Source organism: Penicillium waksmanii, assembly GCF_028829765.1.
Source record: "Penicillium waksmanii strain IBT 27052 chromosome Unknown utg000009l:1.0-4314994.0:1.0-4318279.0, whole genome shotgun sequence".
Lineage (NCBI taxonomy): Eukaryota > Fungi > Ascomycota > Eurotiomycetes > Eurotiales > Aspergillaceae > Penicillium > Penicillium waksmanii.
Window position 1 is genome coordinate 3258983 of NW_026643255.1, and position 25262 is coordinate 3284244.

Below are 25262 nucleotides of genomic sequence, written 5' to 3' on the forward strand. Positions count from 1 at the left end.
GCTAGTTACCCCCGCGGGCAAAAAGCGGGGAAGTGAGAATTTGGAGATACTAGATCAAATCCTTCAGAAGTAGGCTTTCCTTTTTGAGAAGGCTGGTCCTGTATTCACCAATACATTTGACTGCTGGCCAGCATCTGCTGGAAGAATGCGGGGTTGGCAAGGCTGGGTGCTATCGCCAAGTGTGGGGGTCTTTGTTAACTTCTGGGGCACCCCCACGGTGGTCCCGTGAGCCCCGGGATTTCCCCGAAGTGATGTTAATTCAGGAAGGGGTCGATTGACTGGAACAATATCTTGAATGGTGAATATCTGGCAAAGGAAACAAGTTTCAAGTCTACTTAGTACTGGCGTGGCTGAGGCTTATGAAAAGATAGGCACTGGATGATAATAGTGTTCATTGTCTCAAATGAAAGCTCTCAAATGCATTGAATTTTGGTGTTTTAAGTCTATATGAGAGAGAGAGTTCTTGGAGCTGCTCCAATACGTCCCCACGCTATGGAATCTGGCCAGTATTTAAGCCCAAAGCAGCCTGGCTGAGGACGTGGGGGTACAAACCAGATCATTTCAACACATCCAAAAGGCGTTCCATATTCATTTTGTAGTAATATGATGTCTTCCCATGTGGGTCGTCCATTTCAAGGTTGTCTAAACCCATGTCTAGCTTTCTTCAAGGCAAGGTCCATTTACCAGAGATACTTGTATCTGATCTGACCATCCTCGTCCTCGTCCTGTAAGGTCTTCTTGTTGATATCTCGCAGCCAGAGACCCAGTGCAGCCGCCAATATGATACCGCCAGCGGCAAACGAGGACAGAATAATCCCTCCCATGCGATACTGGGGGGCGTCGGAGGCAGGAAAAAAGTAGGATCCGTAAATGTTAGACGAATTGCCGAACAAGTTGACCAAAGCGTAGACAATAGCACGTTTTGTTCTGGTTCGGGGAATAGTACTGGCAATCCAGGCTTGGACAACGTTGAACGCCGAGTATGAGCCTGCACACATCAGGAACATGCCCACATAGCGTGGTGCTGTCGAAGTTGTGCTAACAACAAGGACGTTGCCGATGATGTCGACGAGCAGAGGCCACATGATCAAAATGGCACGCTGGTCTGTGTACTGAGCGATGAAGGAGTTTCCGAGGGAGGTAAAGAATCCGAAAACATATACGGGGACGGTAATGAGAAGGGTTACCGTGGTACTGAATCCAAGTGTCTTGACAATAGACTGTTTTTGAGGCGTTGATTAGAGGCCGCTTCGTGTATGAAAAAAGTGTACTAATTGCACTCACTGGGAAGAAGTATGTCCATGTCTGCGATGTGAGTTGACAGACCTGGATTGCGACTAGAATCCAGGCTTTTGGATCGGTGAAGGCATCAACAAGAGCTTGCTTAATTGATCCATTCTCATCGACTTCATCGTTCGCAGCTTGAGCTAATCGCCACTGTGCAAAGCGCTGTTCTTGTTCCGAGAGCCACTTGCGTTGACCAGACTCAGGGAAATCAGGAAGCAACAGGACTGCAAAAATTCCGGCAACCATGGTACCGGCACCCTCGATGATAAATAGCCACCTGTGTAATTTCCTGTCAGCAGCATACTCTCAATACGGGTAGAACAAAGGGGCAGCACTGACCTCCATCCTGCTAATCCACCGGCTCCGTCCATTCCATCCAAGACACCCGCAGCAATAAGACCGCCAAATCCGTTGGCGATTGTGTTACCACAGTAAAGCACTGCCACGCGAGGGGCAATCTCCTGAGGCTTATACCAGGAGCTGACCAACAGACTAGTGATTCCGTCAGCACTTAGATATAGGCAGATGGGGGCCACTTTTGTCTTACAGTGCACCTGAGAAAAAGGGAGACTCGGCAAATCCCAGTAGAACCCGAACCACCATGATATGAGCAAAATTCTTCGTACCCGCAGCGGCCATCGAGATTCCACCCCATATGAAGATAGCGGCGGGAATATACCGAGACGGTTTCACGCGAGTGAGGATGATATTGCTAGGGATCTGGCCAAGAAGGTATCCCACGAACTATACAAAAAGGTGTCAATTGCCAAGCGCAAACGCCAAGGGGGGCCAAGCTCACCATAATAGCCACGGCGGTTTGGTATTGGGGGTCGCTGAGGCCAAGATCATTTTCCATGCCGCCAAGCCGCGCATTGGCGATGTTTGAGCGATCAAGAATATTGAATATAAAAAGCAGGCATAGCGATGAAATGAGGTGCAGGTCAACTTTCCACACAACTATTTCATGTGGTCAGTAGCCGTAGGCATTAGTTGCCACGGAGTTGGTGACTGGCCGGCTACTACTCACGTCGCTTTTCAAGTTTCCTACACTCCTCTTGAGTCAGACCTTCAAATGTAGGTTCTTGGAGAGTAGCCTTTGGGGAAATCTCCAAATGAGTGGTCTCGTTATCGTTGGTTTTTTCCACCTCCATGGTTGCTTGCAGATGTGTGGGGATTTTCCAAAGAAACAAAAAGCACACAATGTGAAGGATCGAATTGGACTCAGAATACTGCTGCCAAGTTATATCTAAACCACTTCCTCTCAATGTCCCTAGACCCCTCTCTTTCGTCTCCAGCTAATACCCAAGCCTGCGACTCGGAGTAGCGAGATCCCGGTTGTGGACTCGAACCGCGTCACCCCAGATTCCGGTCGGATATCCCCGTGGGCGCGGAAAATGTCAGCGGATTCTGACCGCACGGCGTAAAGGGTCCCACAGATCAGCATTTGCCCCTCAAAGTAAGAATCACAGAAACATTCCGTAATCTAGGTCTTATTACTGCTAACACTAATTCAAATTTCAGATCGCTTTGGAAGAAATTCAAGTTATTAGGAACATTGTTCGTTCCAAGTGATTGTTCATTCATCCTTGGGTGCAGGTTTTAAAGAGTATACTTGAACAGAGGCGATTTATCTCCCATATCCAGCAGTTGTTCATCGGTATATTTCGAGCGAATGTCGACTTCGCTCATCGCAGCTTTCTTCTTGTTGGCCCACATAAAGGAGAGCTCGAGGATCACAGCTGCCACAAAGGCCGACCCACCAAACGCCAATGACAAGCCAAAGCCGGTGGGGTAGGTTGGGTCTTCTTTGTCAATGTACATATAGCTGCCAATGATTCCTCCAATATTTCCGACACATATATTGAAAGCGCTACCAATGGCGCGGCGATTGGAAGGGGCCAGGTTGTTCATGGTCCATGAGGTCGTGGCCGGGTGGGTAGGGTAAATACCCATGGTGGTCAGAATAATGGCGAAGAATCCCGGGCCAATATTGGCTTTCAGGTTGCCATTTAGCCCCATGATAATAGAATATCCAACCACGATAATTAGCAGTGGGATCACCACAAATGGCGCACGCCAGTAGAATCGGTCGGACAAGACGGAGAAAAAGATCGCCGAAATAGCGCCCGCCACGTAGGGAGGGACGGTCATCAGCTGCGCGGCTGTGTCTTGGAAGCCCATGCCCTTTGTAATGGTGGGGAGGGTAAATTTGGTTCCTTTTTGTGGGGATTAGCAACTTGAATATTCGTTGCCTTCGATGGGAGAAGAAACATACCGTAGGAACAAGCTGACTGAGCAAGCAAAATGTACGCCAGCGGATACATTCTCCAGTTACCCAAAACGGCCTTGATATCTTTCCATGAAGTCGACTTCCGCTCCTCTTGGAATTGCCCACCATCTTTGATAAAGTGCTGCAACTCCAAGAAGCGAATCTCATCCTGGTTCAACCACTTTCCGGACAACTTTGGCGAGTCGATAAGGAAAAAGAAACAAAGGACACCCAGGACAACAGTGACGATTCCCTCAAGGATAAAAATCCATCGCCAGCCTTCTAGTCCACCGACTCCGCTCATCTTTGCAATACCGGCTGCCAGTAATCCAGAGAATGCGCCTGAAAGGGCACTAGCACAGTAGAAGACAGCCAGGCGAGTTGCTAGGTGCTTTGGCATATACCAGAAAGAGCACAGATACACTGCACCGGGGAAGAATCCAGCTCTATCATCAGAAGTCAGCGCTAATTGCCATACAATTGATCTGCAAACTTACTCAAAAACACCTAGCAGAATGCGCACCACAAGCAAACCAGCAAAATTCTGGACCATTCCAGTCAGAGTCATAATGATTCCCCAACAGATGATGAGAATTCCAAGGTAAACTGAAGGCCGTTTGAAGTTCTTCAAAAGCATATTACTTGGGACCTCTGTTAATTGATTAACGATAGAACCAAAAATCAGATCACGTTGATTTTTACCTAGCAAGACATATGGAATGAAGAAGAGACTAAGGGCAATGTTATACTGGATTCCAGTCAACCCCAGGTCTTTTGTCAGCCCTGCAATTTTCGCATTGCCGATATTCGCTCTGTCGAGATGTGAAATCAAGTAGAGTACAGCTAGCATGGGCACCAAGCGAATGTCAACCTGGTAGGTGTTAATAAATCGGCCGTATTGAGGGAGGAGGATGGGTATTACCTTGTGCAAAACAGTTTTTCTTTGTTCGGGTGTGAAGTTATGGTAGAAGTCGGCATCATCAGGGGACAGTCCAAGCACTTGAATACCATCGATTACTGTCACGTTGCTGTAGTCCTCGACGTGGTCTGGGGAGAGCTGTTTCTCATCCGCCACATAATCAAAAGAGGCACGTTCCGACTGTGAAGGAGGCATGATTGAAAGATTTGACCCGGTACACGAATATTATGCAGGGCGTCGAAACTTGAAGTCGTTCCAGCATCGAAAACTACAGCGGGACAAGGAGAGCGCTTTATAGCACGTATCAGAAACCCCAAGTCTCGGCGTGCGGAGGACGATAGAGCTTGAGCACTTAGCCAAGCCTCCAGAAAGGGCCATTTGACGCATCGTCTGGGGTTTCTCCTCTCTCACCAAACCCCCCCTAGGCCTCTTGGCGACGGCGATGTTTGGGCGAGTTGTCAAGAGCCAAGAAATCCCCATGTCCACGAGGGATTCGCCCCGCAATTTGGTTGGAGGGGAGATCCGGGGTGCAGTCCACTTCTCCATTCAAGCTCGAGCACATTACCCGATATTCGATTGCCATCCTGGCTTGCGTTCAGCCCCAAACGACGCTCCGGATTGCTCCACAACTCTTTCCGCTACTTCTCCGTTCTTTCTCCGGCCTTTATCCGCTGGGTATTCGTTCTCCGTCATTTACTTCTCCGCCAGTCGCACTTTTAGTTCCACTTTTGCTCCCTTATCCATTGCTGATCTGTCCTGTTACTCCTCTATTGGTTTCCAGGGCACTGAGTACATAAAATTAACAGTAAATTGAATTTGGGCTTGAGATTCAAGCTTTCTTCATACTCGTAGTATCCCATGAACAACACCCTGTCCCAAAGCGACGTATCAGATTTGCCAGTAAAATTAAAGTTGAGTCACCGGATTTCTCCAGTAAATTCCGCCATCACTTCACTTTACCGCCCACATCGTCTCTCGGGATAAACAAAAAGTCGTAGCACCACCATACTCGTACACCATCATATCACCAACTCAAAATGTCCCCCATACAAATCCGCCCGGTCCAAGATTCCGATCTGCCCCAGATTCGCGCCATCAACGCCCACTACATTCTCCACACGGCACTCACATTCGCGGAGACTCCGCCTCCACACGAGACATACCATGCCAAGTTTACCGAACTGGCCGCACGTAAACTCCCGTACCTCGTTGCCGTGGGCGAGCACTCGGCCAATGATTACCCCCTCTCAGATACCCGAGCCGACATTCGACAAGTTGTACTGGCATATGCCTATCTCTCGCCTTTCCGCGGCCATCTGGCTGCATATGCACCGAGCGTGGAGTTGAGTTTATTTTTGCATCCAGCCAACCATTCCCAAGGAATTGGATCAAGACTACTTGCGGAGATGGTGGCGCTTTTGCGGGAAAGAAAGATTCGCCATGTCGCTATCGCTGATGAAGGCGTTTCTGAGTCCGGGGGTCTTGGCAATGATTCCTCTACGTCGCACACCCTGCCTCCGACGATCACAGTGGAGAATATAATTGCCGTTATGGCGGTGGATCCGGAAGGCAAGGATCAAGGTGAAGCGCTGCGCAGGTGGTACATCAAACGTGGATTTGAGGAGCGTGGCCGACTCTCCAGGGTTGGATTTAAACGGGGCCACTGGTACATATTTCCCTACTCCCATCAAAACTATGCTATAGTTTTATCTGGCCATAGGTACCAGGCTATACCAGAGTGCCAGTGACTAACAAACTACTAGGATTGATACGGTTTATTTGCAGTGTTCCGCGCCAGACACATCGAATATCTAATCCGCATATATGTCCACTATGGATATGAATCATGATAATGCCAATTTACACGTTACCTTCCCCCCGCGATCACGGCCCAGAATCCGTGCTTGACGCCTCGACAATCATGGCAGCATTGTGTTCCTCCTCGCGGGCGCGCTGGACAGTTTGGGAGTATTTCTTGCCCGCAATCAACCACCAGCACAGTTCCAAGATGAGGAATCCACCAACGACAACGCAGGTGTAGTTCATATTTGAGACTGTCGCCGGCATCTCGAAGGGGAAAGAGAAGAATACGATCGCAAAGACAAGCCACAACACGGAAATGATGTTTACACTCATGCCGACGGCATGGCTCATGTGGAATGGGCCTGCATGCATCGTTTTGCGGCGCAGGAGAACATTTGTTAAAATCGGAACCAGGTAGGCGAGATTGTTGACGGTTCTAAAGCTGTTAGTAGTAGAACCTTTTCATCTTGGATCCGAATAGACTTACACTGCGGAACTCATCATCGAGTTAAATGCTGTCGTGGATCCCAAGTAAATGCAGCCCAGAAGAGCGATAATGACGCCCACGCAGAGCTGGGCATTCAGCGGGGAGCCCAGACGGGGATGGACGCGCGCCCAACTACATAATAATAGCGTTAGCTTAATGTACAAGGCGCTTTTTAAAACAGATGTGCTTACACTCTCGATAAAGGGAGACCCTCGTCCCGAGCAAAGGCCCAGAAAACGCGCCCAGTGCCTAACAAATTAGTACACTTTCAATCATATTGAGGCCTGATATCAACTCACTCAGTTGAGATCCAATCACGCAGGGGCCGAGAGCGATCCATATCATGAAAATGAGGCCAAAGGCACCGCCCTTGGTTGACGTTGCTTGCCAGAAGATTTCAGCCAAGGGGAGGCCGGTTGGCGTATCGGCCAGGGAGTTGTAGTTTTGGACGGAGAACATCAGGCTGAGCAAGTACGAGACACCGGTCACGAATGCGATTGAGAGTGTAATTGCTGAGGAGAATTAGCTTCTTAACTATTCTTTGAATTTCGATTGTAACTCACCGAGTCCGAGAGGAGCGTTTCTTCCAGGCTTGATGGGAGTCAGTCAAAGTTATTCTGTCAGATAGCCATTGGCCTTGACATACATTGGGCATTTCCTCAGTGATATGCTACTACTCGTTAGAGATAATTCCTTTCTGACAATCATGAAATTTTGGTAACATACCGATATTCCGTCCAGTCCTCCCAAGGAGTATAAGGGATTGACCAGTCCAGTAATGAAGCACATGGCATTATTTTCCCAGCCGGTTTTATTAATCCATGTTCTAAAGACGAACTTGCTATCATTATGGTTCGGAGCCGCGGCAGCTACCGTGACCATCGTGATAAACCATGCGAGCTGTAGGTAAACCACTTGGGGAAATCAGCCACCAACACACATAGACACACATGCCCGTCCCTTTGTGCAGCTCACAAGAAAATTTGTTGATCATCGGAATGAATTTGTTTCCGAACATGACAATTCCAGACGTAAATATATTCAGAATCTGGTACGCAACAAAGGTCATCCAGGGTTGAATGACCAAATCCTCGTGGTACAGCGCAATCAATGCCATAACAGTCGTAGCATAGATCAAATTCGTTGACGCGGTCGTAAAGATCCCTAGGAAGTAATTTGATCAATATTCACACGCGCAAGTATTTTTTTGAAGAATCCAGGCAATATCCTCACAGCCAAAAACCGTGCACCATCCCGTTGCAAAGCTCAACACACTATTATAGCGCTTTGGGGCGATGGCCGCGATCCAGTGGTACATTCCTCCCTCGGTCGGGTATGCCGAGACGAATTCGGCGAGCGAGGCCCCGACAAACGACTGCAGAATAAAAACGAGGATAAATCCGTAGATAACTAGGATCCTGTCAGTTTCTCCTGCGCCTGAAGCATGGGGGCCAAAATAAAAGGAAAAGAAGAGAAAAAAGGGACTTACGTGCACCAGGCCCGCCGGCGTTGATCGCTGTGATCAATCCCAATCCAAGACCTAGTTTCATCAGTCGCTGTGACTAACATATAAAAAGTGTCGAGTTTCGATAATATTGTACCTGTCCAAGAAATTGTGCAGTTTGCAGCCAAGCCGATCAAGCTCCAGACCGAGAAATGGCGCTTCAATTCCTGTTTATGGCCTGTTGATTTGTTAGGACGGAGTCGACTCGATCATAACGTGGCAGTATGGGAGAGAAAGAAGTTCTGTAAACACCCACCCATCTGAGCCAGACGCAATTCGTCTTCATTTTGCACCTTGATCACCGCAGTGCGACCATCGGAGGTCTTGGCCTCTGGTGCGGCGGCATTAATCTCTGGGACGCCCATGTCGCTCTTGCTTGGTGAAAGCCAAGGACGAAATTTCAGGGGAAGTGAAATGGTCAAGTCGAGGAGGGCGGGCACAAGGACATTAGAAGGAGGATTCGAAACCGACGCGTGCACCGGTCGCAGGACTTTTTAAGTCGCCCTAAGCTTTAGAGCATGCCATGCCATATATGGTATCTCTCCTTTATCGTGCTGCAGCTCTTATCGGCTAGCAGGGGCAACACTGTAACCTTATGGGGGAGTTTGCCGGTTTCCCCGGTGTTTCCCCCGGTGAGGGGAGAGCGGGGGAGGACGAATGAGCGATTGCGAGCCCTCGAGGACTCACTCTAAGGGTGGGGACTTGGACCATTTAATCAGTTCTCACCACCGGCGATCAGGGGTCTTCCCCGGCGGGCCAGCTTTGTGAGGGTGAGGAATGTGGAGGTGGTTGCGGGTGATCAGAGGCTTTCTTGGAGCTTAAGCACTGGCAGCGCTACAGTCACATTGTAGAAACTTGAAGGTTTTGCTCGCTTGCCACGGGGTTGTTGATTTGGTCGTTGCAACTTATCATCGATGCTACCATTCAACATTGTAACCAGGGCGCGAGAACGAGAACGAACTTGAAGACTTTTTGGCTCGCACCTGGGCAGTCTGGTGGCGATATATATTAACCCCGGCCCACAGTCATGCAGAACGCCTTTGTAAGTGCAGGGGTGGAAACATGGCCAAGCGAGCAGAGCTTGAAGTCCCATGCTACTAGTAGTATCCCGAGGTTAGAAGTTTTTTAGTCCTAGAATTTACCTTGGTACCTAGCTAGTGTGCCATAATTCTTGGATAGTGACTCGGAGTCTGGAGAAAAATGATTTTAGAAACTTGAACCTTGAAGCCATCATGGGATTTAACTAGTAGGCACGAACTACAGCACGTTGCGAAATGTAGCTACTAGTACTAACTACTAGTTACTATCTAGTACTAACCTTAGACCTCAGGAAGGCCCGTGGACGGCGGACAAATTGTCATCACTTTTGTTATCTCTTAGTATTTGCAAAAGATCCGTCCGAAATTAGAAGAGAGCCAACAGGCAAACTTGGTTTATCCAGTGCTACAGTATAATACTAGTAGACTGTCGAGTTGAGGTTCGTCACAGAGGCTGACCCACGGTATCCGTGTTAGACACCCCAGCTAAATTGATTCGATCGGAGGGGGGAGAGAAATCTACCTACGACTACATAAGTCTAAACTCGCATACTAAAGAAATAATTAAATACTGCCCATGGTCGGGGAATTGTTCCGGCTTTGTTGCCAGCTGCTTCCGTTGTGAGAATCCCATTCCACCAATCCTGCGAGTCCCATCAGTGCTTACGGCTGCTTGCGATAATGCTGGGCTGAACTCAAGATCTCTTTTACTACGGAATTACTTTGTTCCATAAACCAAGGTGAATGTGAATAAATATCTCGCTCTTTAGTCGTGGTGTGGGTAGCTTAGGATATTGACGGACTATACGGCATGTGGCGGAAAGGATGCGCCCGGGAGAAATCTTGTATATATCATGGCTATGAATCTCAAAAGGGCCAGTGGGAGACACTGGGGAAGATGGAAATCTTGAAGTCTTCCTAGAAATTGAAAGGACGTTTGACCCTAGGCCTCTTTTTCTCAATGTGATGAATCACAGGTGACCTATGCAGCGCGAAAATCGGCATACCGTGCCGATTGGCTGTCTGGCCTTATATTTGATTTTTGAAAATTACCAACGGTTGAACTGAAGGCTGGGCCATGACAGGTATGAAATGATCAAATTAGATGATTTCGAGGCATCCGATTCTCTAATTCGTGCACTGTTTGAAAGAGGGTTCAACGGAGAAGATCAAAGACCACGACAAGGGAGAGCGGTAGGAAAAATACGAATTTCCCAGAAATAAAAGCCCATTCATTACTTTGACTAGTATGGGTAACCGGCAATACGATCTGTTCATTTCACATTCATGCCAATGAGATGTCAAGTGCATGAAGTACGACGCAAACCTGAAAAGAATATCTGGAATATCTGTTCTATATGTGATGTGATTGATAAGTCTACTCGCGATATATGCATGTACACCCGTACATGGGATACAAGGTAAATTGACATGACCAAATTCTCGACCAAATTGCGCCATGCATTGCAGTTGGACCCTGAATCCGGGACCCCGGAACCCTGAAGACCACCAGGTACACACCCAGAGCCAATAAGAAACATACCCTCTAACTGCAATAAGCTCGCCGACGGAGAAGTGGCGTAGCTCATCTCAGCTGTACAAAGGAGAGGGTATGATGGGGAAATAGGCTTCATGCAGTGAGACAGTGACCAGGTGATTGATTCCGTGTTGGGCCAGCCCGAATGTGTATGTACAAACAAACATACCCATGTACATACTCGTACGCGGCGTCTGCACTTCGTATTCTGTAAATCAAGCTATACTACGTATGCAGACTCGAGATTACTCCGTACCGTACAGAGTTAAGCTGCAATGGCTCACTTATTGCGACTATTTCTCAGAAATTGGGAGGCGATGGTGCAAGACTGATCACGGAAGACCTAATTATAGGTGGCCAAGGCGTACTAATCGGATGGGACCAAACTAGCCGGCCCGGTAGGGCACAGGCACACACAAACACCACGCTATAAGGCTGACGGGGACGGAGGGAGATGAAATTGTGTACATAAGGCTCGCTACTAGTTCGTTTTACGTTTTACGTTTTGCTTTTTGACCCGGACTAACTAGCGTATCTCCATGCGGGTATATATAGGAAAAGGGGTAATTGTATGTGTATCCGTACACCGGATGAAGGTGCCACCATCGTTCGCCCTCAAATTAGGAGAATAAGATGGTGATTTCCCATTGAATTGGAAGGTTAAAATAGTTTGCGGTAGTCCGTATGGTCCGAGACAATTCAGAGACAAAATTTAGATAATCGAGAGATAGTGTCGGGGAAGAAGTTCGCCGGTGGATTCTGGAAGCCCACCCGATCGACAAGCGTGGCTAATTCGGTGCTCGGCCGGATCGCTCATCTTTGGGTCTGAGAATCGGGAATAGCTCTTGGCTAGATGAGGGACTGACTTTCTGGTGCCGTCCCTCGACCCTCGTCCTTCGTCTGTACGAGTACATCGACCCTGAAAGGAAAAGTAATGACGTCCCAACTGCAGCTAGACAACGTTCTCTGCCGTTGGTCTGCACGGCCCCTTCTCTTCCACGCGGGGGCGAGGAGAACAAGATTCCAGTTGACATCACATCACAGAACCCTGCGTGGTTGAGAGATCTCTGGGACACCACCCATCTGGCTGCCTGCCGCCAAGATTGGCCCCTGGACGGACTCCACCGGAAATGTAGCCGATTCTATTGGAATTCGACAGTCAAGCCTTTCTGTCTGGGGTGGAGCCAGGCGAGTTTCAATACATACTGTACTCTTACACAACCACAACCATCTAGGCAGATGTCCCTCCCCGAGGCATCACCTTTACCAGTGGGGGCCCTCCTTGGCATTCAAGAAGATTCCGCCCTGAAACGAAAGAATCAGGAAACGATAAACAGAGTACGGAGTAGGAAGGATCGTACATAATGTATGTCGGCTATGTTCCGCCTCAGCACAGCCTTTGTGAACCCCAAAAAGCTGGGGCACACACGTTGTACGGGAGGTGTAAGAACCAGTCAGGACTTGTCAGGACTTGTCCGAAGCTAGTAAAAATACACAACGATCAGGCTAAACATTGGCCAGTCGCGTGTCCTGAAGTGGTAAGCGGTGGCGGAGAAGGGAACGATTTTTTCACCAGGTCCACTTTTGGACAGGATCACTACAGTAGGAGCCAAAGGGGGCCAATAGGGGTCACTAGGGGTCACTAAGGAGTACGGAGTATAGGGGGGGCCAAAATGAAATCCCTGTTGCTCCTTTCTTGAGCCGCAGCGACTACTGCTTTCAGTAGCTCATCTCGTGTCTGCCGTTGGGGACAAGTGGACTCGAATATGAATAGTGCAGGCCTTAACCGCGTAGGTGATCGTATACGAGTAACACCGGACCGCGCTCATTAATCTCCCACTCCTCTGCTCTGCTCTCCACTCCTCTCAGCACGGTTCTACCAGTACTCCGTATGGGTCTCGTTGTTTCCAACAGAGAGACGGCGCAGCGGCGAAAGAGATCGACTGAGTTGACTGAGTTGACTTGGGGGCGAACAGTTCCTTATAGGGGGCTATGTCGACCATGTATAGACCGGCGGAGAGAACGAGAATAGCCTTCAAGGCGTCCCAGTCCCAGCATTGAACCTCTACCGTGACAGCCGGTACAGGTACAGCCACGTTGTCGTGTACCAAAGCAAGCGGATTCTGCCAGCAGCCCGAGACTCCGTGCGAGCCTTGGTCTCCACCCGTCTCACTCGTCTCACTCGTCTCGCTCGTATGTACCAGTAAAAGGAACAAGGCTTCTTGGATCAGACCCTGAGAGGGTTAGCACTGGCCCACTTGGTCCTCGAATGGGGAAAAAGCCCGCATGACCCTAGAGGCTAAGCAACATTGGATGAAACCCTGACTGGGGCTCACGGTCCACAGGCAATTCCAGGGCCATACAGAGTATGGTTTCGTACGGGTTCCTGGTGGCGATGCTTGAAGGGTAACGAGTATTGGAGTAGTCTTGTGTATGGTTGGTGGTGGTGGTGGTGGTGGAAGTGCGAGAGGGTGAAGGGCGCTGACTACTTTCCCCATGTTCCACTTCCACTTCTTCCATTTCTATTTCTATAATTATTTATTCCTCCCGTCCGCGCCATTCTCCCCCCCCCCCGGTCACTTTTCCCTCCTGAACCCTCTCGATTTGGATCTTTGCTTTCCTTGCATGATCTAATCACCTCACCTCCTTCCTCTCCCATGCTTCTCATGTCGCCGTGAAGCATCTAGGACCATGCAATTCAACAACTCCCCGTGGAATGCCACGGGCACCACTCCGGGCTTCGCCGGTCAGGCCCTGGGCTGGATGCGTTTCTTCTGTTGCACAATACCCGCGCGTGGCCTGCAAGCCTCGTTCACCTGGGAGCTATCTCGCAAGTTCTGGTATTCTTTCCTCTTCGTCTCCATTTTCTTCGCCAAGCTCTTGCATATCTGGGCCCATATCGATTCCATCCCCGTCGGAACTCTGTTCCTCTGGGGCTCGACTTTTTTCGTACAAGACATCATCTTCCTGTTTTTGGCGCACGTCTTGTCGCGCAGCTACCAGCACAAATGGATTCGCATTGGTGCTGCTACTTCCATGATCGTGGCTAGGTAAGTTTTCTCTTTTCTCGTTCTTTGAACACCCCATATCCAAGGTCGCGTGCGCGTCCGCCCGATTGGGAAGCGAACCTCGTTTCTAATCTGAGCTTAATTTCTATCTAGTCTCGTCCTCTCAGTCATGGCCGCTGCCAATACTTCCTTCTACTTCACTACCGGAGCCGAAATCCACTGGCGCCAGGCCGGTGGGTTCAACCGCGACCCCGCCTCCATCAACACTTTGCTCACCGGTCTCACCGGTCTCGTCATCGTCGAGGCTCTCTATATCGTGGTGGCTGCACTTGCGACCCCGCACCTCTATAATGCCGTGGGTGGGGTGATGCACACCTGGAGCGCATTCTTTGCCTTGATTACCAAGCCCCTCATCCCCGTCATCAAGCCCGCGTTTAGGTCTCTGATGGAGATGGTCTTCCGCCGATGGAGCAGAGGACGCAAGCTGTTTGAGGATTTGAAGATCTATGAGCCAGTTCCTCTGGGTGACTATGAAGACGACGAGGACAAGATGAACTCGGCTCCTTTGCTCGATCAGCCTACCCAGTCGCGATCCAATGAGGAGGACTTCGGCCTCGGCCTCGGCCTCAAGCAGCGCTGGATGAACAGGATGAACAGCGGCTTCGACGATTTGAAACAGGACTGGAGACCAATCGCCAAGCGTGCGCTGATCATTGTCCCAACTGCAATCATCTTCATTCTCCGTCTCGCCCGTCCCTCCGAGCAAGCGCTCTGGTTCATGTCCCAAACAGTCATCATTTCCCCCTTTGCCGGTGTCGATTCCAAGGGCAAGCTTCAGATGATCTCAGACGACCCTTATCTGCACGGCAAGCTGACGGCTCTGACCGCACCCCCTCGTTGGGATTGGTTTCCCGAGGGCGACTGGCCTGGATTCCGCGACTGGGAGAAGGGCGGATTCGACGGCAACAAGTACTCCCACTACAACGCCACTGAGGACCCTCTGACCATTTCGAACCTGGGCGAGGACATTCTGGAGCCTCTCCGGGAGGCTCTCCACAGCGGCAAGGTGAACATCAAGCATATTTTCGTCTTCAAGATGGAGAGCACCCGCTACGACGTCTTCCCCCTCCGCAAAGGCTCTTATATGCACGAGCGTCTCGTCAAGTCCCACAAGAAGAATCGCATTCCCAAGGACGTCCAGCGCCGTCTGGCCAACCTGACCTCGGTCGCTGAACGCTTGACTGGTGCCGAATCTGGATTTCACAAGAAGGGTGCTATCAAACCTTATGGTGGTCTTCGCGCCGACAACTCTTACACTGGCGGTACTTTCACCCTCAAGAGTATCGAGGCGACCACATGCGGTCTTTCTCCTCTCGTTATCGATTTTAACAAAGAGTATGAGCACCATATATATAACCCGTGTTTGCCACAAGTGCTTGACGTTTTGAGTGCCAAAACCAACGACACCAAGAGCAGTGACTACAAGATGTGGCCCTGGCGTCCGACTTTCATGCAGTCGATTACCGATACCTACGATCACCAGAACCTGCTGTCCCCCGCACTCGGCTTCAAGCCGGAAAACGTCGTCACAGTCGAGTCTATCGATGAGGATATCGCGAATGGCAAGAATTTCAACTACACCAAGTTCAACTTCTGGGGCTACCCCGATGGATCCCTTAAGGGCTACTTCCGCGAAGCCATCGAAAGGGCCGAGACGAATCACGAGCGTCTTTTCCTCACTCACCTGACTGGTATCACTCACCACCCCTGGGATACCCCCGATGGAAAGTACGATGATCTTTTCGGTACCGAATCCAACTCTTTCGGTGGAAAGAACGACCAGATGAACCGCTACTTGAACACCGTCGGCGTCAACGATAAGTGGTACGGTGACTTTTTGGATCTTCTAGAGGAGACCGGCGTCGCCAACGAGACCCTCATTGTCATGACTGGTGATCACGGCTTGAGCCTCCCAGAGGACGGCAATGTGACACCATATGATAACCCCTTAGTATCGAACTTCCATGTGCCCCTCATTTTTGCCAACCCGAACATTCCGCCTATCTCGATCAACTCCTCCGTGAGCTCCGTTCAAATCCTGCCCACCATTCTTGATCTTCTTAAGACCTCCGGATCTCTTGATCATGTGAGCGCCCGCGCTGTTGGCGACTTGCTGCCCATGTACGAGGGCCAGTCTATGATTCGTCCCATCATTGCCGAGAATAACAACACCGCCTACTATCAATTCACCGTAATGAACACCGGTGGCTCCCTGGTCGCCATGCGCTCCGCTAACCGCCCATACCGCCTCGTCGTTCCTCTGGTTAACGAGGTTGAGTGGCGCTTCAGCGACCCTTCCACGGACCCCCAGGAGCAGAGCCCCATCAAGTCATTCGACCTGGACGGCCTGTTCAAGGCCATTGAGGAACAGCACGGTTCTGACGCCGTGAAGTGGACCCATGATGCATCCCATGCCGCTCAGTGGTGGGTCGCTGACAACTGGCGCCGCTACGAATATGACCCATCCCGGCCGAAGGCGCCATCCAAATCAGGCTGGGCTGACGGATATAAGGGGCCATGAGCAACCAACAAACCATAACCAACCTTCCCCTCTCCGACACACTGGAAAACACACAACCATGAATATACACCAGAAAAAACTGCACAAAACCTTAATACCCAGGGAGAGAGAAGGTGGGAAAAGACCTCACTCATCTCCTCCCGCATTTTGTATGATTATTGAATTTTCAGTCCTTTCTGAAGACTCTGATCTGAACAGCATGGCGCACGGCATATTTCACATTTTCACATTCACATATTAGGGGGTTTTTTCAAGTTTTTTTCATTTCCTTTTTCCTTTTTTTTTTGTACATACCTTTTGCATATTCTGGGGTTCTGTTTCGACTTTGTTGATAATGAGTAACTACATTATGAAATACTTATTCTATCCTTGCTTCTCGCCTTTTATCTACTGCATGCACTGGCATTATTCCAATATTGTAAATTCTTAGGCTGCTCATTTCCATGATAACATCATTAACTTGATGGTCATATGCAATGCAATTCACATCACATGATTGCATTTACATGACTCGGGGGCTGCGGTGACCTTCTCGACCAGGTCCATTCAGTTGTTCGCGACTCTTGAAAATAGTAGATACTTCCCCATCTTCCTATGTTGCCTGTCGCCATGCACTCCCCTAGAAGGTCAGAGTTTTGCCACTCCACAATGAATTGACGTCAAACCCCTTCTTTGTCAGGCTTTGGGCAGAGCCTCGCAATGAGCTGAAATAAACTCCAATATCCCTCCATGATTTTGTGTGTGACCACCTCCGACAGTTAAGAAATCCGTTACAGTGGACCTCGCGTCATTTTAAGCTGATAGGGTGTCAATTCGGAGTCATCAGCACTGCCCATGTTCACCTGCAAAGCTCTCAAGAAAATAACAATAGAGACGGAGATGTTTGTTCTCAAGGATCAGAAGATGCTCAGTATATTGCCACCAATTTGTCACCGGATAAGAAGTGCGAGTGACTTTTCAAGATTTTAACAGGCGGAGAACGCGGCTTCATCACCACTCGGTAAGACCCCCCAGAAGGGCTGATCGTGAAGCAGCTAACAAATCCTGAATAGAAAAGGACCTCCCTTCCATTTCCAATCTCGCCCCGCCCACCGCCCGGATTACCTAGTCTTTCGTCGTCGTGAAACCCCTATTTCCAGCTCTTCGCCTCCGTTAGTGGGTTATGTCCAGTACTCAAAGATCAATCAAGATCGCTTGCTATACTTGAAGAAGCATGGAACAGGGAGAGCCATAAATGCAACCCCGACAAGATGGACCGTGGACCCATACTTTCTGTGCCATCTATTAGCGCTTGCGCAGCTTCAGGAGCAGATGTTGGTATCGACATCACCTAAGGTGGTCACATTTACAATTCGTCCTCACTGACTTTCTATCCCATCTTAATAACTATTTTTAGTCACGCCTAATCATCACGAACGTACTTGATTCGAAGTATATCTACATTTATGAAGCCCAGATTCCTCGCGGGCTTTTAAATGGGCTACGAGGACTGAAAACTGCCATGTACCCCATAACGTGGCCCGTAATACGGCGGACGAAAATTCCCTTCTAACCATACAACACCTTCCCCTCTCGACTTACGGCTGTACTGGTCGCCTTCTGTGAACCCTCCTCTCCTTGCCAAAAGAGGCTGCGCGAACAAGAAAACCAGGAAACATTCAAGAGGAAACGTATTTCCACATGAGCAAAGGAAAGAGTAGGCACTTACCAACCAAAGAGGTTATTTTGTCGGCATTGTGGACAGTAGCGACCGCAGCACTGGAAGCGGAGGCCCATATACCTCCCCACGCGCATCGCCGTCTTCGCTACCGAGCACGGCACACAATTGCTGGATTTTACACGTAGCAGAGCTTATAGAGATCTTTGTGGTCATCAGGATGGTTTTCAGACTGGACTATCGGCGCTCAAGCAATAGGACGTGTTGGGACACCCGAGGCAGTGAAGGCGACACTCTATGTGGTTGCAAATCGGCTCTACAATCAAGTCAGAACACAAGAAACAAATCAGGACAATGAATATTCTACGCCATCTGAGGACATCGCGTTTCGTCCTCAATGGATACCAGGACCAGGATATTGTGCCAATCTAAGGAACGACACGGCAGACTCCGCTCCTGGCGAAGGAAAGCCTATGCACCCGTGAATGAATCTATGGAATCAATCCTAGGAGGGTCTTTAAAGGGAGCGGCCTAAAGACAGTCCAGCAAAATGTGTGAGACTATTTCTTGAGCGCTGCATTCGCAGTGGTTCTTGTCGCGGGGCCGCGGGTTGCCTCGGCATTGAACCATAAAATCTTCATACATACAACAACTGGACTGACATCTCACCATGCTGGTGTTGGATGAGTATTAAACCCAGACTACTAGTAGCAGAGCAGGAGATACAATCGGCCAGCGTTGGCAAGACGATCGCTAATCAAACTGCTTTCCTGGGCGGGGAATTAGGGGCAAAGCTTCACCAGGGGCGAAGCGGCCCGGCCTAGGATCCTCAGCCCCTCTATCAAGAGCCAACTCCACTCCGTATGCTCAGTAGAGCAAAGATAACTTCAGAGGCGTATTAGTGGTAGCCAATAAAATCACCTGCATATACAAATGAGAGTGAAAAGGAGAGTCCGAGTCGAGTCCACTGCCGCACTGTTGGCAGACTAGTCTGGATCAGGTGCAACAATGCGGTGGGTGGCGAGGGGGAACCTTTGATCTGATCTGATCTGAGCCTGAAAGCTGAAGACCGGGGCGATCATCCGTTCACGCAACGAGACGAACCCTGGCCGAGACTTAACTAACCAATTTAGTTCAGACTAGTACTCGTTTAGCCTGTGGATCAGGTCTGAGAGTTCCGTCTTCTCCGCCCCTCAGCGGAGATCCTGTCCTCCGCATCCTCTTCTCGTTTTGGGTTTTGCGATTTTGCGAGGGGTTTCAGTTGTGGTTCAGTGGCTCTGTTCTGTTTATAATAATTTGTTTTGCAATATGGAATCGACAAAGCCTTGGCTTCATAAGATTCGGGCTTCCGAGTCTTTTGTTGTCATCGTGGTGACGATTGCGATTTTCACGGTATGTCGGATCGGATGGGAGTTTGTTTGCGGTCGCTGATCTCGTCATTCTTTTAGGATGTTTTCATCTATGGCATGGTAAGATCAATGTCGTATCACAATCATAGATCCTCCACTTCATTCTAACACATGATACCTGCCAAGGTTGTCCCTATCATTCCCGTTGCACTGGTTGAACGCGTTGGAGCTCGAGAGGAAGATGGTATGATTGATTGATTAACCTCCGATTTTCTCTTGCTCACATTGCCCCGCTAACCGTCATTAACAGCACAATATTGGGTATCGGTTCTGCTAGCTGTCTACGGCGCAACTCTTCTTATTGGATCGCGTATGTATTTGCTTTTTGATATTTGCCATTCCTATCGATCTGACAGGGTTTCACAATAGCGCTCTTCGGCTGGTTCGCTGACCACTCTCGATATCGAAAATTGCCTTTCGTCATCGGTCTGCTTGCACTGGGTGCCTCGACTCTGCTCTTCATCGTTGCCCGCTCTATGGTGCTTCTTATCATTGCACGCGGCCTGCAGGGATTCTCTGCTGCCGGTGTTTGGGTCGTTGGACTTGCGATAGTTGTGGACAATGTACCCCCGGAGCGGGTCGGGGAGGCCATGGGACAAACAACAATCGGCATGACGTGGGGATTCCTGCTTGGCCCTACGATTGGTGGCATCATGTATGAGAGGCTGGGCTTTTATGGGACGTTTATGATTCCTGTGGCTCTTATTGCTCTGGATGTGATCTTGCGATTTGCTATTATCGAGGTGCCGAGTGAGTGGCGTCATCCCAACTTTGAGAGAGACGAAACGCTGTGTGTGTGATCATACTAATTGCATGGATGTATAGGAACTGCTCAAAATTCGGGGCCCACTTTCAATTCGCAGGCTATTGACTCTCAGGCTGATGCGTACAACACAATAATTCGCCCAGAGTCTCAGTCTCCCCAAGCAAGGAATACTTGTACCGGGATCGAGCAACATTGCGATGAGCAAACATCCTTATTGAGATCCTCGACTCCTTGCGCTAGACCCCCAAGGTTGGGCAAACAAAAACACGCGACGATATTCAGTCTTCTCAAGTCTCCCCGACTGCCCCTTGCATGTATGGCCACCATTGTGATGGCTGTTATAACTGCAGCCCTGGAAACCGTTCGTTTACCCTCCCCGCTTGCTCACTGCCTTGATTGAAAGTATGACCTGGTGACTGATTATACTATACAGACCATCCCGCTATACGTCATGGAGACATTCGGTTGGTCCTCTGGCGGTGCAGGGCTGATCTTCGTCGCTTCGTCCATTCCCAGTTTCGCAGGCGTACTTATCGGAAGATTTATCGATCGCATTGGAGTCCGAATCCCAGCAGCTCTAGCTTTTTCAGCCTCGGCCTGCGCCTGGATTTTGATGCGTTTGGTGAACAAGAACACAACCGCCGACATCATTTTGCTAACAGCCCTCCTGTTCATTCTAGGCCTCGCGGTCGTCACGGTAGAAGTGACCGCCATGACAGAAGCCTCTCAGGTGGTTGGGGACTATGAGATCGAGAATCCTGGAGCGTTTGGAGAGAAAAGCCCGGTCGCCCAGACATATGCGCTATTTAATATGGCTTTTGCGGGGGGTCAGCTCCTTGGTCCGATCTTGGCGGGTGCAATGCGGGTGCGTGCAGGTTGGGCTGCGATGACCCTCGTGCTGGGAGTACTGTGTGCCGTAACGGCCGTGCCTATTGGATTGTTTAGCGGTGCCTGGCCCAAAAGGGTCGAGGTTGAGGCCGAAAGAGATGGGTAGTTGACAGCCTGAGTTTGTGCAGGAAATATTCCTGCATGCAAACGAGATCAAAAGTTTTCGGGGTTTTAGAGATCGTGATTTATTATACAACATAGATACCCAGTCATCAAAATTCATTGATCGGTGGATGCTGAGCAAGCTCCAGCTATGCTCTTCCATTTCATCGGTTATGTTCAAATCAGGAGAAAAAAGAGCGAAAAGGGTGTTTGTCTAAGAGGGCGACATACTAGTAGCTGATGTACCTCGAGCAGCGCTACAATAATCAAAGATCACATTGGTAAGGCTGGGTTGACTCATGAAGATCTTCAGGCTTCAGCGAGTTGGAATGCACCAAGCGTCCAATTGCCATTGCGATATCTTGCAAACAAGGCGGAGTCCCAGCCCCGCAACGCCACCTTGGATTGGGGCCTAGAATCCAGAAACTCCTAGCTCACCTCATAAACCTTGGAATATTTGGACAATTATCCTCAGCATTCAAGACCCTAGAATCCTTGACTCAAACACACAAGGACAGTCGGCGTGAAAAAGAAACAAAAGATGAGACGCTGGCACAATGACGGCTGTCAGAGTCCTGAGATCGTGCTGGTTGACTCTAATTCCACTCTGCACTGCAAAAGTTGCTCCGCACTATCATCCCTTGATGAAACGACAGACGCGACTCAACAGAAGAACCGCTCCCCACCACCGAGAACAGAGAACCAGCCGTTAAAATGGCCTGCAAAGGCGCGCTATTTAGGCGAGTTTTCTTCAGCTGTTGAAGTCACGCAGCCCCCTCGGAAGATCTCTCGTGTGGGGTCGACTGTGACCCAAAATGAAGAAGTCGCGAGACCGGAGACCCTTTTTGACGATGAAATTCGACTCATAAGACTGATGCCACGTGAGGATTCGGATGGGCCGGTCCATGTCATGTGGGAGAAAACACATCTCCGTGAACAGCCTGTTCAAACGTATGATGCTGTTTCTTATACCACCGCTGGGGGGTCATCTCTATGGAAACCCGTCTTCATAGGTTTGTTCTGGGACATTATTTATGTTCACAGGAACTGCGAATCTGCCCTTCGACACATCAGAAGTCTTGATTCGACACAGCTTCTCTGGGTTGATGAACTATGTATTGATCTGGATGATGTTCTCGAAAGGAATCATCAAGCTGGTCTCTCACGGGAGATTTATGCGAATGCGAAAGATATTCTTACATTTATAGGTGATTCTTCACCCGAAACTGGGTTGGTTTTGGGAAATTTGAAAGAAGCGAACGCGGGTGGTGTCGTTGAGATTCACTCTGCGGAATCACAACGTGCCTGGGGATGCTTTTCTGACCTACCCATATTCTCCCGTGTTTGGATCTTCCAAGAACTTCTGGTCGGCCGACACTTAGTGCTTATTTCGGGAGATTCTGCTACCCCTTGGTCCAAAGGAACAAAGATCACGGTCGCGCCTAATTCAACCAACAGCTCGATTGTACACCGTATAATTGGAAATGAAAGCTCGGATAACGAATTTCTAGATATCCTTCTTGCTGCCTCACAGTATGACTGCTCGGATCCGCGGGACAAAGTATTCGGCGTGCTGGGCCTTGTGGATGAAGCTATCAGACCTGACTATTCACTATCCGTTGAAGATGTTTACACGGGCATTGCTGCATATCTTGCCACCTATCTCGGAGATATGAGAATTTTGAATTTTGCAGGATCAAGCCAGTCAAATCTCGACATACCATCGTGGGTTCCCGACTGGACTCAGAAGCAGACCCTTCAGTTCCCCAGTCACGAGATCGACAACACTGATCCTGGAATGGAGGGGATGATAGCGTTTTCATTTCATGGCATGGTACCGAGCAACATAGAGATCCTTGTCGACCCCAAGTCAAGAGCTTTACAATGCTCTGCGATCAGGTTATGTTCCTGCGATGGACGATGGCAGTTATTCTCAATAATGCGGGAAAGAAGTTATCGTCGGAGCATCTTTCCAAGAGACCATCAGGGGAACATTGTGACGAACCGTCACAGATCACTTGAGTTTTTCGGCTACGCAAACTTACCGGCGACCGTAACCCAACAAGACAGTGTTTCTGTTTTCCTGTTGCAGGGAATGGATCATCCTGTTCTTTTACGATATCTACCCGAAAAAGAGGCGTATTCATTACTCACCACGTGTGTGGTCTCATTTCGACAACCTCAAACAATGTATCTTCCTTGGGAGGCGGATTCTTCAGATTCTTCAGCCGAAGCCTCACCCAATATCCTCGACATCTATCGAATGACGACTGAGGATGTAGAAGGAATAGTGGAATTTGACTCTCGTGTACTTGATGTGATCTGGCGACGTCTAAAAATATCCCCTGAACCTGACCGCCGCACATCCTTCCATTCAACAGCCAGGTTTTTGGACCTCGTGAAAATATTTTTCTTGGAGATTCGAGAATTAGAGCAGTCTCTTAGGGACTCTTGGAAGGCCAACGAGGACAGACTCGGTTTGATGTTCCAGGATTCTGGAAAAGTGTGGTCCTTTGTTGAGTATCTCGGAGAGCAAGACGATGAAATACGCGGCACGGAGAAAATGCCTCGAGCTGATAAATTGAATACCGCATGGACAAGTCTACGTGACTGGAAACTACCGTCCGAATATACATGGGATCTGGAAAGATTCTGCCTCTCGTTTGTTTCGGGTTCCTCGGCACCTCCTGTGGAATTACTTGAAGATGATGATTCCGAGCCTGAGGATCTGATCTCTCATATGAGCGATATAAGAGCATGGGCAGAGACGACGGAGAAACTATTGAGGATAATGTCATTTACGGAGAAACATATGAGCTCGAGTTGGCCCACGTTTCCGGGAAATGATATGGCGCGAACGTGGCTCGCGCCCTTCGAGACCGGCGTGTGGAAATGGGAGAAATTCAAAGCTTCACTTGTGGCTAGGGAGAGTATTTGGGGATGTTGATACCTGAAGAACTAAATCCAAGGGTTAATCATAATATCAAGATGCGCTTGATTATGAGTCAGGTTGGTCTGGCTGAGGAAGAAAAGCAGATTACGCTTATATAGTACCGTGATGTTCAATCAGGCGATGTGCCATGTGTGCAACTGACGCTTTTCTTACACATCCTAAATCAATGCATCAATGCGAATACCTCAAGATTATTGTATCCATTTATTGTCTTGATACTAGTATGTACTCCGTATAACTAAACCCTACTGTTCTTGGTTGGCTTCCCCGCATTACGTCATTGGCATAACCAAGTTGATCCACCGCCCCTTCATCTTCATCTTCGTCTTGATCTTGATCTTTACCTTCTACATCCTCCCATCAGCACTTTATGACATCCAGAACCATTTACCTCGTTTCGTCTCGCAATGCAGAGTTTCAACGGGCGCACTTTGCGATCTTTGTTCCTGCCGCCACAGAGCCAGACCAAGGAACGTTGATCGAGGCTGTCGGTGCACCGATGACTGGTTACATCCTTGAATTCAAACGAAATTACTCTCCTATAAATGACACACAAGAGCACTATTCTCTAATACCGCTTGGAGATGTCGATGCTGAAAATATCGTCGATGCTACAACTGATATCAAGAGTACCGACTACGAGCCCAGAGGGAATATCGAGATTGCCGCCTCACAGGTGACTCCTCCCGGAATTAGTGAGAATTTCCTGGCCCCAGTGAATGATGTGAGTCTGCCAGATCAAGTCAGCGTGTTATACCAGGAGCTTTGCTAACCAGAATGCTTGTTTACAGCGCAATAACAAACGATGCCAAGAATGGACAATGGAGTACATACGCCATCTCGTGTCGAAAAAATTGATAACATCGGAGGCAATTCATACTGTTCAATCTAAGCGTGATCCACCGAGCCACGGTGTCGGGCTACAGTCTACATTGCGGCGTTCGAGCTAAAAAGAGCATGAACATCGAGGGCCGTGCTATGATGATGATACATACTCGTACATATATGCAGGAACAGATCTGGAAACCAGGAATGACCGGACTAATTTCTAAGGG

At 49.2% G+C, this 25262-nt stretch overlaps 9 protein-coding genes across 9 annotated transcripts; 6 read left to right on the forward strand and 3 right to left on the reverse strand.

The window, feature by feature from the left end:
• Window positions 1-680: 680 nt before the first annotated feature.
• Window positions 681-2438, reverse strand: N7481_011562 (MFS general substrate transporter; the record flags this gene model as incomplete). The annotated part of the gene is made up of 6 exons (XM_057270781.1): window positions 681-1220; window positions 1285-1564; window positions 1627-1779; window positions 1835-2031; window positions 2087-2244; window positions 2315-2438. The coding sequence occupies 6 exons, from the start codon at window positions 2436-2438 to the stop codon at window positions 681-683; spliced, it is 1452 nt and encodes a 483-aa protein (XP_057117955.1).
• A 448-nt stretch (window positions 2439-2886) lies between these two features.
• Window positions 2887-4670, reverse strand: N7481_011563 (uncharacterized protein; the record flags this gene model as incomplete). The annotated part of the gene is made up of 4 exons (XM_057270782.1): window positions 2887-3503; window positions 3563-4002; window positions 4054-4207; window positions 4259-4670. 4 exons carry the CDS (start codon window positions 4668-4670, stop codon window positions 2887-2889), a joined length of 1623 nt encoding a protein of 540 aa, XP_057117956.1.
• An 842-nt stretch (window positions 4671-5512) lies between these two features.
• N7481_011564 (GNAT family N-acetyltransferase) lies at window positions 5513-6290 on the forward strand (the record flags this gene model as incomplete). The annotated part of the gene is made up of 2 exons (XM_057270783.1): window positions 5513-6141; window positions 6239-6290. 2 exons carry the CDS (start codon window positions 5513-5515, stop codon window positions 6288-6290), a joined length of 681 nt encoding a protein of 226 aa, XP_057117957.1.
• Window positions 6291-6359: 69 nt separating this feature from the next.
• N7481_011565 (uncharacterized protein) lies at window positions 6360-8634 on the reverse strand (the record flags this gene model as incomplete). Its single annotated transcript, XM_057270784.1, has 12 exons — window positions 6360-6714; window positions 6766-6897; window positions 6957-7014; window positions 7065-7277; window positions 7329-7356; window positions 7412-7435; window positions 7492-7679; window positions 7741-7929; window positions 7999-8175; window positions 8255-8305; window positions 8367-8447; window positions 8526-8634. The coding sequence occupies 12 exons, from the start codon at window positions 8632-8634 to the stop codon at window positions 6360-6362; spliced, it is 1605 nt and encodes a 534-aa protein (XP_057117958.1).
• Window positions 8635-13534: 4900 nt separating this feature from the next.
• Window positions 13535-16432, forward strand: N7481_011566 (uncharacterized protein; the record flags this gene model as incomplete). The annotated part of the gene is made up of 2 exons (XM_057270785.1): window positions 13535-13893; window positions 14005-16432. The coding sequence occupies 2 exons, from the start codon at window positions 13535-13537 to the stop codon at window positions 16430-16432; spliced, it is 2787 nt and encodes a 928-aa protein (XP_057117959.1).
• A 1053-nt stretch (window positions 16433-17485) lies between these two features.
• On the forward strand, window positions 17486-17984 carry N7481_011567 (uncharacterized protein; the record flags this gene model as incomplete). The annotated part of the gene is made up of 2 exons (XM_057270786.1): window positions 17486-17767; window positions 17829-17984. Coding segments are annotated over 2 exons (438 nt in total), but the record flags the coding sequence as incomplete, so codon positions are not given.
• A 1413-nt stretch (window positions 17985-19397) lies between these two features.
• On the forward strand, window positions 19398-21258 carry N7481_011568 (MFS transporter; the record flags this gene model as incomplete). The annotated part of the gene is made up of 7 exons (XM_057270787.1): window positions 19398-19481; window positions 19538-19558; window positions 19625-19682; window positions 19749-19808; window positions 19868-20248; window positions 20324-20625; window positions 20698-21258. The coding sequence occupies 7 exons, from the start codon at window positions 19398-19400 to the stop codon at window positions 21256-21258; spliced, it is 1467 nt and encodes a 488-aa protein (XP_057117961.1).
• Window positions 21259-21795: 537 nt separating this feature from the next.
• N7481_011569 (heterokaryon incompatibility protein-domain-containing protein) lies at window positions 21796-24201 on the forward strand (the record flags this gene model as incomplete). Its single annotated transcript, XM_057270788.1, has 1 exon — window positions 21796-24201. One exon carries the CDS (start codon window positions 21796-21798, stop codon window positions 24199-24201), a length of 2406 nt encoding a protein of 801 aa, XP_057117962.1.
• Window positions 24202-24577: 376 nt separating this feature from the next.
• N7481_011570 (uncharacterized protein) lies at window positions 24578-25157 on the forward strand (the record flags this gene model as incomplete). The annotated part of the gene is made up of 2 exons (XM_057270789.1): window positions 24578-24931; window positions 24999-25157. The coding sequence occupies 2 exons, from the start codon at window positions 24578-24580 to the stop codon at window positions 25155-25157; spliced, it is 513 nt and encodes a 170-aa protein (XP_057117963.1).
• Window positions 25158-25262: the final 105 nt, after the last annotated feature.